Raw genomic sequence first — 14,880 nt, 5'->3', positions numbered from 1 at the left:
GAAACCCAAGCCCCAAGGGGCCACGCCAAAACTCCCGCCCTCCCGGGGTGGTGACTTGGGCGTTTTACCCCAACCCACGCCAAAAGTCCCGCCCCATACCCCACGAGCTAAGTTCAAGTCTCGTCTTGACAAAAATTGTTTTAGATTGAGCCAGTAGTTTAACCACAATAGCGGGCTTTTATTGCCTGTTAAAAAAATCAAAATATGTAAATTTTTACTTTGACTCTCAGAGACCAATTTGGGAATGAAAAGAGTTGCCCATAAAATTAGCATTCGGCCAGAAAAAGAATATGCGGTTTGAGGAGCCCAAAAAGAACACAAGAAGAATCACAACAGGTTTGGTACAAACTGGTCTTACTGAAACAAGATCCAAATTTTATCTTCGTCACGAACCAACTATGGCGATGGAAACTCCGGTATCATAGCTGTAAACTTTCTTTATTATCTCATTCTCTGTACCCAATTGCATTATCTATACATTTTATGTGATGGGTCTGCTCGTCGATTGCTTTTATGAACACACCCACCAACTGTTTGTTTATATGCTGATTATACACTTCGATTTTTGAGGTTTCATGGACCTTAAATTGATAATCTGGAGAAACAAAAACTGGGTATGACCTAACAAGAATCGTAAAACAAAAAGGGATTATCTTTTTAGAATTTAAAAGTGAATTGACATGAAGTTTTCTTGAAATTATGATTACCTGCAGAAACAAAAAAAAAAAAAAAAAAAAAAACATGTTTTTTTGCTTCTAGTAAGATCAGTTTGGTTATGAAATGTGTTGAATTCCCAAATTGTTCATCTTCAGTGGGTAGATGAGAAATCACTGGTTGTTGGTCCAGCTGCATCGTATGATGACTCGGATCCTTGCATTATTAGTGATCATCTAGCAGTCAGGTTCGAAATGCCCGTTCCATAGCTTCCTATTTTGATTGAACTCGTATGACTCTTTAATTCCTTTTGACTTGGTTTTATTTTGAGTTCTAAAAACTGAATGATTTATGACTGCCATTGATTCGTCGGAATCTACGTTTGTAAACAGCGCAATAAACACCGAACAGGAGAGTTTATCAGCAGATGATGTAAACCCAATACGACATTTACAAATTCTAACAAACCAGGACTACATGGAGAAGATAATGGAAATCAATGATAAACTTGATATGGTACAAATATTAACTACCATGTAATTTAATTACTCACATTTTCATGTGTGTGTTTTGGTTATAACAGAGAAAACTTGCATATGTTGTTATTTGCAGGTGAAGGATATAGTGAGACCAGGTTGTTCTTATGAGGTATTGAACACCGCCTTACGTTGTATGTCATCGCTTGCCACAACACTCTCCACGACGTCACAAAAAGTTCGAGCATCACTTTGAACGACATCCTCCCTGATCATGACGACGCATTTAGTGTGTTTTGACTGTCACTGTGTAATATTTAGAAACGTAATTTGGGTTTGTTGTTGTTGTTGTACACTTGTACCATGTGTAACTTGAAAGTTTTGTTGTTTAGTGGGCAATATAGTGTGTTGACTTGACATTTACGGATTATGCATTGCTTGTTGACTTGACAAAAACATGGTACGACCCAACACTTCTCTGTGTAGTCTGGTCAGATGTCCAAAATGTTCAGAAAAGTATGCGTACTATACATTAGTTGACCAAGAGTATGGTTACTTTAAAAGAAGTCAAACTGAATTTCTTTCCTGGAACATATGGTATATGAAACCAAATATGAATTCAGAAACTAATTCATTCTACCCAAATACATAATTTGGAACAGAGCAACATTAATCAGTTGAGTTGTAACAATACCTAGTGGTGTTAAATGGTTCGTGTTTGACGGCCTCAACATGACATGAACCCAAAAATTCAACGCGAACCCAAAAATTGTGTCACACATATGAGCCCAAACAGATAAACTCAAATACGACACGAGGGATTCACATATCGACAGGAACAGCAGACGTTTAAGCCAATTGTTTTTTTCATAATAATACAATTTCACAACCAAAAATACATATGCATACAAAATAATTACATTTTAATTATAAAAATCTTATCCGATTGTTATTTGCATAATGATACTTCAATCTCACAACCAAAAATACATATGCATACAAAATAATTACATTTTAGTTATAAAATCTCATGACATATTCACTTTATAACTTTTAAATTTAATTTTTGGAGTATAATTTAGGATATAGAACACATTTAAAAAAATAATAATAATTTCGCAGTCAAAACAAGTCAGACTTGATATCGAAGATCGGATAAGGTTGGGCAGCAACTTCAGATTTAGTCAAGTAAAACCGTTGTCTCGAAGGTGAACTGTTTTGTGTGGCGTGCTTACAGCGGTAAGATTCTGACAACGATGGCGTTGGCTGCCCGGAGCATTGCTTTCGGCGATGTACTATGTCCGTCATGTAGTATTCATATTGAGACAGCAGACCATCTTTTGGGAACCTGTACTTTCGCCAAAATGGTGTGGTGATCAGTTTGGGTCAATATCCCCGTTCCTGATAGCTTTGACTCGGTTGGCCAGATGTTGCAATACATTCTTGGCAAGGACATGGCTGCAAAAAAAGAAGCTAAAATCGAAAAAAAAGTCATTGAGTCTTTAAAAATTGCCTGTGACATTTATAATTTATTGATGATCCTGCTAGTGCTTGCTGAGACGTTTTAGTCCATTATTGTCAACAAGTACAGATCTAACACTAAACCACAGAAATATATGAACAACACCAGAAATAGTGACAAAATAGTGACAAAACTTTATTGATTATCCAACCCAGAAAAATATCCCAACCAAACCCTAGATCTCAAAAGTATGAGATCTTTAATCAATACACTATACAAGTTCAACAGATTGAAGAAATCTGTTGAACATAACCAGAACAATACAAAAACAGAAAAAAGAAAGGATACAAACAAAGAGATTAACACAATCTCTTATACAACAATCTCAACACTGAGATCTAAACCAAAACGATGATCAACACAAGATGATCAACACTAGAAGACAATCTTCAACACCAGATGAAGCATCCAGACCATCAAGAGCATGAGCGAACCAGAGAACAAGATGAAACCCTAGAAAATATCACAACTGAACTGAGCTCTCTCTCTCTTCTCTTTTATATCCGGATCATGACCAAGTTACACTTCAACCCCTTATGTTTCAAGAGTAGCACAACTAAACCTTCAGCCCGTAACAAGAGTCTGTTACAATAACAGACAACTTAACAACTTTAAGCCCAAGAATAATAGCCCAGCTGGCCCAACTGGAACAATAACCCAACATGAACAATAATATAAAACAAGCCCAATATAACATGCATAATATGTTACGATAACATGAATTAGGATAATAAAAGATACTTTTAACACCCCCCCCCCCATAATTCATGCTCTAAACATGTTATACATACCTAATCTTTCACATAACGACTCATGTTGAGCAATACTTAACCCCTTAGTAAAAATGTCTGCAATCTGATTCTCAGATGCAATTTTTTGTGGGTCAACAATGCCACTTGCAATTTTTTCTCTCAAAAAATGCAAGTCCAATTCAAAATGTTTTGTTCTTTCATGAAACACAGGATTTTGTGAAATTGAGATAGCAGATTTGCTATCACAAAACAGTGAAACAGGTAATGCACAATTTATTCCTAACTCAGACAACATATTTTTAATCCACATCACTTCACAAGTAGCAGAACACATTGCCCTGTACTCTGCTTCAGCAGTAGACCTTGAAACAAACCCTTGTTTCTTGCTTTTCCAAGACACAAGGGTATTTCCAAGAAATATGCCATAACCAGTAACTGATTTCCTGGTTGACAAACACTTAGCCCAATCTGAATCTACATAACCTGAAATATTAAGATCACCTGTTTTCCTGAACAAAACACCTTTTCCTGGACATTGCTTTAAGTACCTTAATAGTCTTAATGCAATGTCTAAATGTGACTGACATGGCTTGTGCATGTATTGACTCAAGAACTGCACTGCATAACTTATATCAGGACGTGTTAAAGACAAGTAAATCAACTTACCTATTAACTTTTGAAATCCAGTAACATTTTCTAAATAACTTGTGTCTTTTTCAATCTTGTTAGTAATAACATGAGACAACTCAATAGGTGTCCCAACAGGTTTACTACCAAGATATCCAAATTCACTTAAAAGCTCAAGACAGTATTTTCTTTGGGATAAACATACAGATTCTCCTGAATATAAGACTTCAATGCCAAGAAAATACTTAAGTACACCCAAGTCTTTTATTAAAAAACTCTCACTCAAACACTTTTTAACTCTAGAAACTTCAGTAGAACTGTTTCCAGTTACTACTATATCATCAACATAGACTAAAAGAATAACAAGAATATCACCTTTGCTCATAATGAACAAAGAATGATCACACAAACTTTGGGAAAAACCCATATCAATCAAAACAGAACACAGTTTCTCATTCCATTGTCTAGGAGCTTGTTTAAGTCCATAAAGAGACTTAACAAGCTTGCACACCTTATTTTTATCTTCATTAAAGTACCCTAAAGGTAATGTCATATATACATCTTCAGATAAAGAACCATACAAAAAAGCATTATTTATATCAAGTTGATACAAGGGCCATCCATTATTCACAGCCAATTTTAATATAATTCTAACAGTTACCATTTTTACAACTGGAGAAAATGTTTCTCCAAAGTCAATACCCTCTTTTTGATTGAACCCCTTTGCAACCAACCTAGCCTTATATCTTTCAATCTCCCCATTGGCCTTATATTTTATTTTATAGACCCATTTACAGCCAATGGGTTTCCTACCCTTAGGTAAATCAACTACAACCCATGTATTATTTCTATTAAGTGCTTCCATTTCTTGATTCATAGCTTCTATCCACCTAGGGTCCTTAATGGCCTCACTATATGAATTAGGTTCAACTGATTTATTTAAAGAAGACACAAAACACAAATTGTCAACAGACAAACTAGCATAATTAACCACCTTTTCTACACCATATTTAACTTTTCCTTCTACAACAAATTCATCAAACTTTTGAGGAAAAACAACTTTCCTAGAAGATTTCCTAATAACTTGTCCCTCAGATGGGTTGGTCTCATCATGAGATCCTACAATGTTACCTGCCCCATCAGTGTTACCTTGTAAACTACTACCTAACTGTTCATCATGCTGATCACTATCAACATCAGGAACAGTGGCAGATGTAGAGGGTAACACTGGTGGCTGATCATCACTGCAGTGACCTTGAACACCAGTCATACCCTCTTCATCATTGGGAACTACAGGAACTTCAGGAGTTATTATTTCAGTATTATCAAAAAAATTTATCTGATTTAAATCATTATTAGAACTTTGATTTTTATTCAAAACAGATTTAAAAGGGTATACAGTTTCATAAAACTTCACATCTCTTGAATAAAACACCCTTTTATTATCCAAACACAGTAATTTGTATCCCTTTTTAACATTGGAATACCCAACTAAAACACACTTATCAGCATGATAAGCCAGTTTATCAGATTCATTTAAGATTGTACTAAAACATAAGCACCCAAAGTTCCTTAGATGAACAAGTGAGGGTTTAAAACCATAAACTACTTCATATGGACTCCTACCATTTAACACAGAAGTTGGTAACCTGTTAATCAAGTATACAGCAGTTAAAACACATTCAGACCAATACTTAAGAGGCAAATTACTCTGAAACAACAGAGCTCTAGCTGTGTTAAGTAGATGCCTATGCTTCCTTTCAACCACACCATTCTGTTGTGGTGTATAAGAGCAAGAAGTTTGATGCAATATACCTTTTGTTTTACAAAAAAGTATTCATTTGATTATTTACAAACTCTGTTCCATTATCACTTCTTATAATTTTCACCTTTGTTTCAAACTGAGTTAGCATCAACTCATAGAAACTACACAGGTTTTCAAAAACTTCAGTCTTATTAACCAACATGTAACACCAAACTGTCCTAGAAAAGTCATCAACAATTGTTAAAAAATATTTAAAACCCTCATAACTAGTTATTTTATAGGGTCCCCAAACATCTAGATGAATTAACTCTCCTACAGACTTGGTTTTATGTTCACTAAGTGGAAAAGGAACTCTGACCTGCTTAGCCCTGTGACACACCTCACAAGGACCATGTTCAATATTGTTAACATCAAACTGATCTCTTAACACAGCTAGGACTTGGTCAGAAGGGTGGCCTAACCTACTATGCCACAAATTTGCCTTAACATAACTATTAAAGCAAACATTCATACAATTACCATTTTTACCAACAAAGTAAAGACCATTGTCCTGACTACCAGTCACCAGGACTCTCTTTGATTTGGAATCCTGTAACACACAACTATTCTCATTAAACACAACTTTTATATCATTATCTTTTGCAAGTTTATGAACAGATAGCAAATTCACATGATACTCTGGGACATAAAAGACATCTTTTAAAACAACATCATTTGTTAACTTGACATTTCCAATTTTAACAACTTTTACATTAGTTCCATTTGGATGACCTACTTTAATGTCAAACTCAGAAACATCAACTGCATTAAACATATCTTTATCACTGTTTATCATATGCTGACTTGCCCCAGAGTCAACAATCCAACTAAACACACCTCCATAAAATAAGGAACTGGAATAACTAACACAGTTATTAACAACACAAGACTCACCTCCTATATTGGTTGATTCCACACCAGACTTTTCACCAACAAGACTCAACAACTTTGCTATCTGCTCAGAAGTAAAAGGGAAACTAGAAGTAGACACACTAGTAGAAGGACCAACAGCAGCATTTGACTTATTTGTTTTACCAGATGTATTATTAGATTTTCTTTTAAAACCTGGTGGATAACCTATTAACTCAAAACACCTATCAACAGTATGACCAATCATGCCACAATGTGTACATTTTAAGTTTGGATTAGGTCCTCTTTGATTAGTTGTTTTCTTTTTAGAATCAAATGACTGATTAGGCTTAGCCACAAAAGACACATTTTGACCTTTTGACCCACTACTAGTTAGTCTATGTGATTCTTCCCTAGACACAACAGAATAAGCAACTTTGACAGATGGAAAGACTTCTCTGGTTAACAGATTTGTTCTAACAGGTTGATAAACATCATCTAACCCCATTAAAAACTGCATTAATTTGATTAACATAGAAAAATCATTGTAATCTTTTGCTGCCTTACAAGAACATGTGGGCAGTTGAAGCATAGCATCGAACTGTTTCCACATTGTTGTTAATCTATTATAATAGTCTGCTACAGAAGATCCATTTTGTGATATACAGTTAATTTTTTTGAACAAATCATAAACCACAGACCCATCTATTTTGTCATAAGTTTCTTTTAAATCCTCCCAAACCTCTGAGGCTAGACTAGAAAATACTTGACCCAAAAAAAGTTCCTCAGACACAGAGTTTAGTAACCAAGTTAATACCACAGAGTTACACCTATCCCACTGACTAGCAAGCACAAGATCCTCTGTGGATCTTTTACATTTCCCATTAACAAACCCAAACTTATTTTTAGCCTCTAAAGCTAACTTCATAGATGTAGACCACATAGAATAGTTTTCAGTGCCTTTTAGTTTAACACTAACAATAGTCAAGGCACTGGAATCACTAGGATGGAGATATAATGGATCCCCAATATCTAACTTGCTAATCAAGGTCTGAGATGTACTAGCATTTGGGTCAGCATCACCCATGACAACACACAAGATCAAGCAAACAAAACAAGATAACAGACAGATAATACTCTACAAGCAGATAAAGAACACACACACTATGGCGAAGCTGTATCAGTGTCCAGATTTCAGGTTCATCACTTATAGTGCCTGAACAAGTCTTAATACAGGAGCCAATACCCTAAGGACAAAAAAAACACAACAGACAAACAAACAAGAACAATCAAGACCAAGAAACAAACAACAAAGGTGCCGGTCCTCACTACCCCGACTTCAACTAATCAACCAATGAACAATAAAAAACTAACTACAGAATGAAGGAAAGATCTCACAGTGGGTGCAATATCTTCACACGAGATGAAGACCGTAACCTTCTAGGGTTACAAGTCACCACCAATAACAAGAAGACAACACTGGTTAGTTTGCCCTGTACCCTTCTAGGGGTTCAAGGACTAACACAGCCTTCACTCAAGTCCAAGAACAGTGCTAGATCTACACTGTTATACTCCCAAGATCAAACAATGAACTCAGATCTACAAAACAAAGAACAATATCAGAACAAAAAAGCACAAAACAAGAACACAGCGGAAGACTTAGATCTGGGTAAAAGAGCCTTGAAGCTCTGATACCATGTCAACAAGTACAGATCTAACACTAAACCACAGAAATATATGAACAACACCAGAAATAGTGACAAAATAGTGACAAAACTTTATTGATTATCCAACCCAGAAAAATATCCCAACCAAACCCTAGATCTCAAAAGTATGAGATCTTTAATCAATACACTATACAAGTTCAACAGATTGAAGAAATCTGTTGAACATAACCAGAACAATACAAAAACAGAAAAAAGAAAGGATACAAACAAAGAGATTAACACAATCTCTTATACAACAATCTCAACACTGAGATCTAAACCAAAACGATGATCAACACAAGATGATCAACACTAGAAGACAATCTTCAACACCAGATGAAGCATCCAGACCATCAAGAGCATGAGCGAACCAGAGAACAAGATGAAACCCTAGAAAATATCACAACTGAACTGAGCTCTCTCTCTCTTCTCTTTTATATCCGGATCATGACCAAGTTACACTTCAACCCCTTATGTTTCAAGAGTAGCACAACTAAACCTTCAGCCCGTAACAAGAGTCTGTTACAATAACAGACAACTTAACAACTTTAAGCCCAAGAATAATAGCCCAGCTGGCCCAACTGGAACAATAACCCAACATGAACAATAATATAAAACAAGCCCAATATAACATGCATAATATGTTACGATAACATGAATTAGGATAATAAAAGATACTTTTAACAATTATTTATAAATCAATTGACTCTAAACTTAGCCAAATTTATTTTTTAAGTTGGATGAGAAAATATGAAAACTAACTAAGTTTAACTAAAGCAACTACATTAAATAACTACATGATATACTATTAACCTTGTCTTCCTTTATAGGGATATACTTATCTATTTAGAAAATTAAGTAGTTTTAAAAACTTAATTACAGAATCGTACATGAGTATTAAAATAAATAAAAAGGTTCCACATTATATAAGTAGCTTTTTTTTGTATATTATATGCCATATATGTAGAACTTATATAAATTAGGTAACACTTTTATTTGTCTCTTCGGTGATTTAACCGTTAAAATAAACTTACGTTTTGGAGAAAATCACTAACATAGTCGCTTTTAGGAACCGTTAACCTCTACTATGGACACAAATGCCTCTATTAGGAGTGATCATAGACCAAAAATAAGACCGGACTTGACCAAAACCTAGAAAGCCTCTAAAACTAGATGCGAGGACCAGACCAAGTAGTGCAATCAGGTTTCGGTAGGTTTTGGGTTCGGTCAATGTGCCAATGTAGTTAACTAGACGGACCGATACCGACCTGTTTGAGCTACAAATTAAAAGGTGGACTTCATGAATGAGATTGTCGTGAAAGAAGTATTTGTTGTTGTGAATGACAGTACGCGTAAGAATTAACATACCCGATTGTGAATGAGAATTGTTGTATGCCTACGAACGTAAATTTCCTTATGTAGTGTTGTTGCTGGACAAAATCAATTTTATTTTGGCCATAATGGATTATGTGATAATGGATCAAAATATATCTACCTTATGGGCCTCTTAGAAATCACATAAAGTATCGACTTTGGTTCAGCTTTTCTTTTTACTTTTTCAATTATTTGGCCCATTCACTTATGATCGAAAGTTGCTCAATATTATTTAGAGTTAAATGCTTGGTTGGTCCCTGTGGTTTTCAAAAATTGCAGACTTGGTCCTAGTGGTTTACTAATTACACGCGTGGTCCCAAAACTTGTCAAAAATGCACTCGGTTGGTCCCCAGCCCTAACATCAGTTAAATTTTTCAGTTAAGTCCATGTTGAATGACCAAAATACCCTTGCTTATTAATAAAACCCACTACATCATCTTCATCACCATCATCATCTCCCACCCTCACAAAAACCCTACCCCCACACCTCACACCAGTAAATCTCCACTTCAACAATGTCTCCACTTCAACAATGTCTTCATCACCATCATCATCTCTCACCTTCCTCCGTCGCACTCCCTCTCTCCACCGCCACCACTCTACACCACCAACAACAATCCGACGGCGTTTCACTCAACCTCTGGTGTGTAGCCAAGAACAACACTGAAGATTCCGCCCTTCAATCCGCCATCGATTGGGCCTGTGGAGCCGGTGGAGCCGATTGTTCCCCGATCCACCATACACAGCATCCGCGATGTTGGATAACGTATCAGAAGGTCTTGTTTTGTGATGGGTTGTTACAGATTTGCGAAGACTGTTGATGCAAGAACAGGTTGGGAAATATCGATTGAGTTGGCAGATATGAGGTTGATTGGGTCGATTTGAAAGAGGGATGTGAGCTCGGAGACTTTAAGCAGGGTTCGATTGTTGATTTGGGGGTTATGAATCTTACGATGGACGACGTATTGGAGGTGGAGGGGAGTGTTCAGTGGTGGAGGAGGGAAGGTGGTGGTGGTGGTGGGTGTTCAGTGGTGGTGAAGGTGAGATGGTGGTGGGTGTTCGGTGGTGGTGCAGGAGATATGGTGGTGGTGGTTTAGGGTAGAAGAAGAAGAAGGCAGGAGATATATTGTTTTTTTATATATTTTTATTTCTTTTAATTGTTCTAAGGGTAATATAGTCAATTCATACATAGTTAACTGAGAAATTTAACTGAGGTTAGAGCTGGGGACCAACCGAGTGCATTTTTGACAAGTTTTGGGACCACACGTGTAATTAGTAAACCACTAGGACCAAGTCTGAAATTTTTGCAAACCACAGGGACCAACCAAGCATTTAACTCTATTATTTAAGAGGTACACAAAAAACCTTTTAAAAGCTGGAGCCGGAGAGAGTGGCAGAGCTAGGCAGCTAGCCCATTAATTTAGGGGTATAAAAAAATTACCGTATAATCATACAATAATAAACAAATACATAGTAGATTTATCCTCTTTTTTCATAGCTTTGAATCGTTGTATCACATCGTCGTCTTTTATTTTATTAAAAGTTTATTTTTCGACCGCACAAGAAACACTCACAAATCATTAAGGTCAACCGCCGGTCAACGCGATCAGAACTGCGTGGGGCGATCAGAATAGTGTGGAACTCTTCTCCAGCCTTGCAGCAGCGTCAACGACCATCTGTTTCCTTTTCCAATTGTCGCCCCTAATAAAAAATGGATATATTATTGTTTTGGACTTTGTGGCTTGGGTTAAGCTTATCAAATGGGCCTCCTTTCAATTAACTATCTTTAATTTGGACTAACTTTATCTTTGGGTTAATTAATTATATAAGTTTGGGGTTATAAAATGTTTGCGCTTAAAAAAATTTGGGATTTTAATAAATTCAAGTATCCTATTTTTTTCAGGGACATCTTCGTATTTATTCATAGGTATCCTTTCCATAAAACCGAAAAAAAAAGTTACACTACGAAGATAGGGTTGAGCCGTAGCCCGTGCAACCCCAAACAATACTATAGTTCCGCCCCTAGCCGGAGATTGAGGAAACGGTTCCATACCCGACCCTATCCGCCGGCTATACATCAGGTTGTAACCCTATGCTTTTAAACTGGTTCCAACCTGGTTATACCCAACCTGAACCGGTGAAAACGCAAAATTGAACCAGAACCAAGCACTTTCCTCTCCAAAAAGCGGTTCCATACCCGACCTAGTTCCACCAATACCTGGTTATTGACTTTGTTGTCCGAAATGGTTCCAACCCAGAACTAGTTTTGAGAAAAAAAAAAAAAAAAAAAAAAAGGAAGGTGCACCCACCTCTACTGCAATCTCGATAACATACTCAAAAACAATAATATGTGGTCCACAGTATTGTAAATTCGTTTGAATGATGGTAAATCACAAAAAAAAAACAAAAAAAACAAAAAAAACAAAAAAAACAAATTTTGCTAGATTTATGATTTCTCAATGGTTTGATTCAACCGGTTAGAAACTGTTTCGTTATACATGTTTATGTTTAATTATGCCTTATAATGTGTTAATTTGATGTGAGAAATTATATGGTTCAACATATAAGTTGTAAACCATAAAAGAAAAATGAAAGAAAAAGCAGAAATCTTGAACCGTGCTAGATGGATGTTTTGTTCTTCTAATGAAGCAATAAAAAAGTATGTTAGTATATTTTTTTAAAATCTTAACATTCTTATAGTTAATAATATTTGAATATTGTTAATGTATCTTCAGCATCTAGGAGTGAGCATTTGTTATTACCCGATCCGACCCTGGTGTTACCTGACCCGAGAACCGACTCGATTGTAATATCATACCCGATTTACATACTCTAAACATAGGGTTGGTTCCGGTTATTTATCATATCGGGTATCTCGGTCTCAAGTATAATACCCGACCCTATATGTGTCTCATGTTTAAAACCCATGAGTTGAAGCTGTTGAAGCTACTGTACAAAGAAACCACATGAACGATGAATAATGAATCATTGAACTAGGGGGTATCGTGTATGGCATTTCGGAATCAAGCATGGTCCTTAATTTCAATCCATTAAATCAAATTGAAGGTATGAATTCCATTACATAGTTTTTTTCTATGTTTGAATTCCTTTAATTGTTATTCATTGTCAATTGTGAAGTTTACTTTGAATTCATTTCAACGACCTGCAAATACTTTGTGATATATAAATTGTTTACCTCAAACATTGGCCACTATATGCATCACAAACTAAAACCTCTTGTACATAATAGTAAGTAACTGAAGTGGAAACAAAGTATGTTGTACACACGAAATTATTCAAGTCAATATCTTGCACACAACGTTATTTTATTAATTTCCAAATCTACCCTCCTTCATTTGGATACTTCCACAACTCTTCCTAGACAATTGTCTTTGGGCCTTGGATGAGGCAAGTACCTCACTGGACAACCTGGATTTTCCCTTTCAAGTCTGCAATATAAATCGATCAGATATAGTTCTCACAGTTCACAACATATTATTAGTTCTGAAACGTAACATGTTTATATGTGTGTGTGTGTGCGCGTGCACAAACTTACTTGTATTTGAGGAGAAAATGGTGAAGGAATATGGAGATCTCTAGCTTTGCAAGGTCGTTTCCGGGGCAAAGTCTACTTCCTCCTCCAAATGGAAGAAAAGTTCCAGGCTTTGGTACATAGCTCTGGTCAACATGTTGCCCGTTTACCATCTATCTCGATATAAATTTGTAACATTTAATTATTATTAAATTGGTACAAGCAATAAAAGACTTACATCCCATCTTGAAGGATTAAACTCTTTAGGTTGTGGATAATTTTCAGGATTATGGTGAAGACTCCTATACCAAAGCAAAATCTTCCATCCCTTTGGAATCACATAACCTAAAACCACATAACAAATACATATATAAGTAAATAACAATAATGAATAAAGATGTTAGGTGTTTAAGGATCAAACCTTTGAACTCAACATCTTTCTTAGCTTCTCGAAACGTCATGAACGCAAACGACACCACACGAAGCGTCTCGTCAATCACCTTGGAGAGATACTCCATTTGCCTGTACTCGTTTAGTGTCAAACCATTCTGCCCCGCGGGCATATTCTTCACGATCCTCTCTTGTTCTTCTTTCGCGGTTTTGAAAACTTCAGGATGTGCTTGGAGAAAAATAGATGCCCACATTGTGATGTGTCCTGAAGATTCATGGCCCGCGTTCAAGTATGCGATTAACGTATCAATGATTTCCTCGTTGTCTAGTCTTCTTCCATTATCGTCTTCGCACTCTAGGAGAAGATCGAGCATATCCTTTCTAGTAATCCCGAGAGGCGTCTCTCGTTTCTTCCTACGTTCATTTATTGTTCCATCCAAAATGGTTGCAAGTCTCCTTCTTGCCTGTCAATGCGTAGTCATTTGGGATGTTAAATTAATAACACTATATGAAATTTGTGGGTTTCAATAACTATAAATGGTTTCATGTCATTTTCTGAGCCCATGAACACATTTAGCTAATCAGGTCAAATTTGGGTCTACTTGACAAGTTCACACGTTAACCATGTTAATTGTATACTTTTTTTTTTGAACGACAAACAAACTCAATCCCGAGCACTCTCGGGGCACCCACTGGACAAACGGAGTACTCCGAGAGTAACCCGAGTCCACCACCAATTCCGGGGAAAACCCGGTAACCCACCCGCCCGTAGGCACGACAGTGAAATTACCGGTAAAACCCGTTTGGCTCAAGGATCCAACCCAGGTTTCCCTGGGTCTCCTATCATTGCCCACCAGTGTCTCACTCTGCACCAAGTGGGAGTCGAACTTGCATCTCTCAAGAGAAATGCAAGCCCTCCACCACTTGATCTAGAGATCATTGACTGTTAATTGTATACTTACTTTTTAAAAGAGTTAAATGCCATTTTAGTCTTTGTGGTTTGGGCCATTTTTCCAGTTTAGTCCAAAGGTTTGAAATGTTGTCATTTTAGTCCAAATAGTTTTAAATGTTGTCATTTTAGTCCGCTAGGTTAACTTCGTCCCTTTATTCTGTTAACTAAAAGGGCATTTCGGTCATTTTATATGTTATTCTATTAACTAGAAGGGCAATTCGACCGCATAAAATGATCGAATT

The 14,880-nt window shown here is 36.4% G+C and overlaps 2 protein-coding genes across 3 annotated transcripts; one reads left to right on the top strand and one right to left on the bottom strand.

Moving 5' to 3' along the window:
- Window positions 1-231: 231 nt before the first annotated feature.
- Window positions 232-1,560, top strand: LOC110915996. 2 transcript variants are annotated; one of them, XR_004887710.1, is made up of 4 exons: window positions 232-427; window positions 813-901; window positions 1,047-1,170; window positions 1,267-1,560. XR_004887710.1 is itself a non-coding variant. In XM_035987238.1 (4 exons), exons 1-4 carry the CDS (start codon window positions 291-293, stop codon window positions 1,384-1,386), a joined length of 459 nt encoding a protein of 152 aa, XP_035843131.1. In that variant the 5' UTR covers window positions 232-290; the 3' UTR covers window positions 1,387-1,560. The 2 variants fall into 2 exon arrangements, 1 of the variants encoding a protein (XP_035843131.1); XM_035987238.1 differs by having other exon boundaries at window positions 232-416.
- An 11,364-nt stretch (window positions 1,561-12,924) lies between these two features.
- Window positions 12,925-14,150, bottom strand: LOC118489716 (ent-kaurenoic acid oxidase 2-like; the record flags this gene model as incomplete). Its single annotated transcript, XM_035987239.1, is given in 4 exon segments — window positions 12,925-13,213; window positions 13,321-13,442; window positions 13,535-13,641; window positions 13,718-14,150. Coding segments are annotated over 4 exon segments (759 nt in total), but the record flags the coding sequence as incomplete, so codon positions are not given.
- Window positions 14,151-14,880: the final 730 nt, after the last annotated feature.

This window comes from Helianthus annuus, unplaced genomic scaffold (genome assembly GCF_002127325.2).
Source record: "Helianthus annuus cultivar XRQ/B unplaced genomic scaffold, HanXRQr2.0-SUNRISE HanXRQChr00c036, whole genome shotgun sequence".
NCBI classification, from domain to species: domain Eukaryota; kingdom Viridiplantae; phylum Streptophyta; class Magnoliopsida; order Asterales; family Asteraceae; genus Helianthus; species Helianthus annuus.
This window is presented reverse-complemented; position numbering and strand designations above follow the sequence as displayed.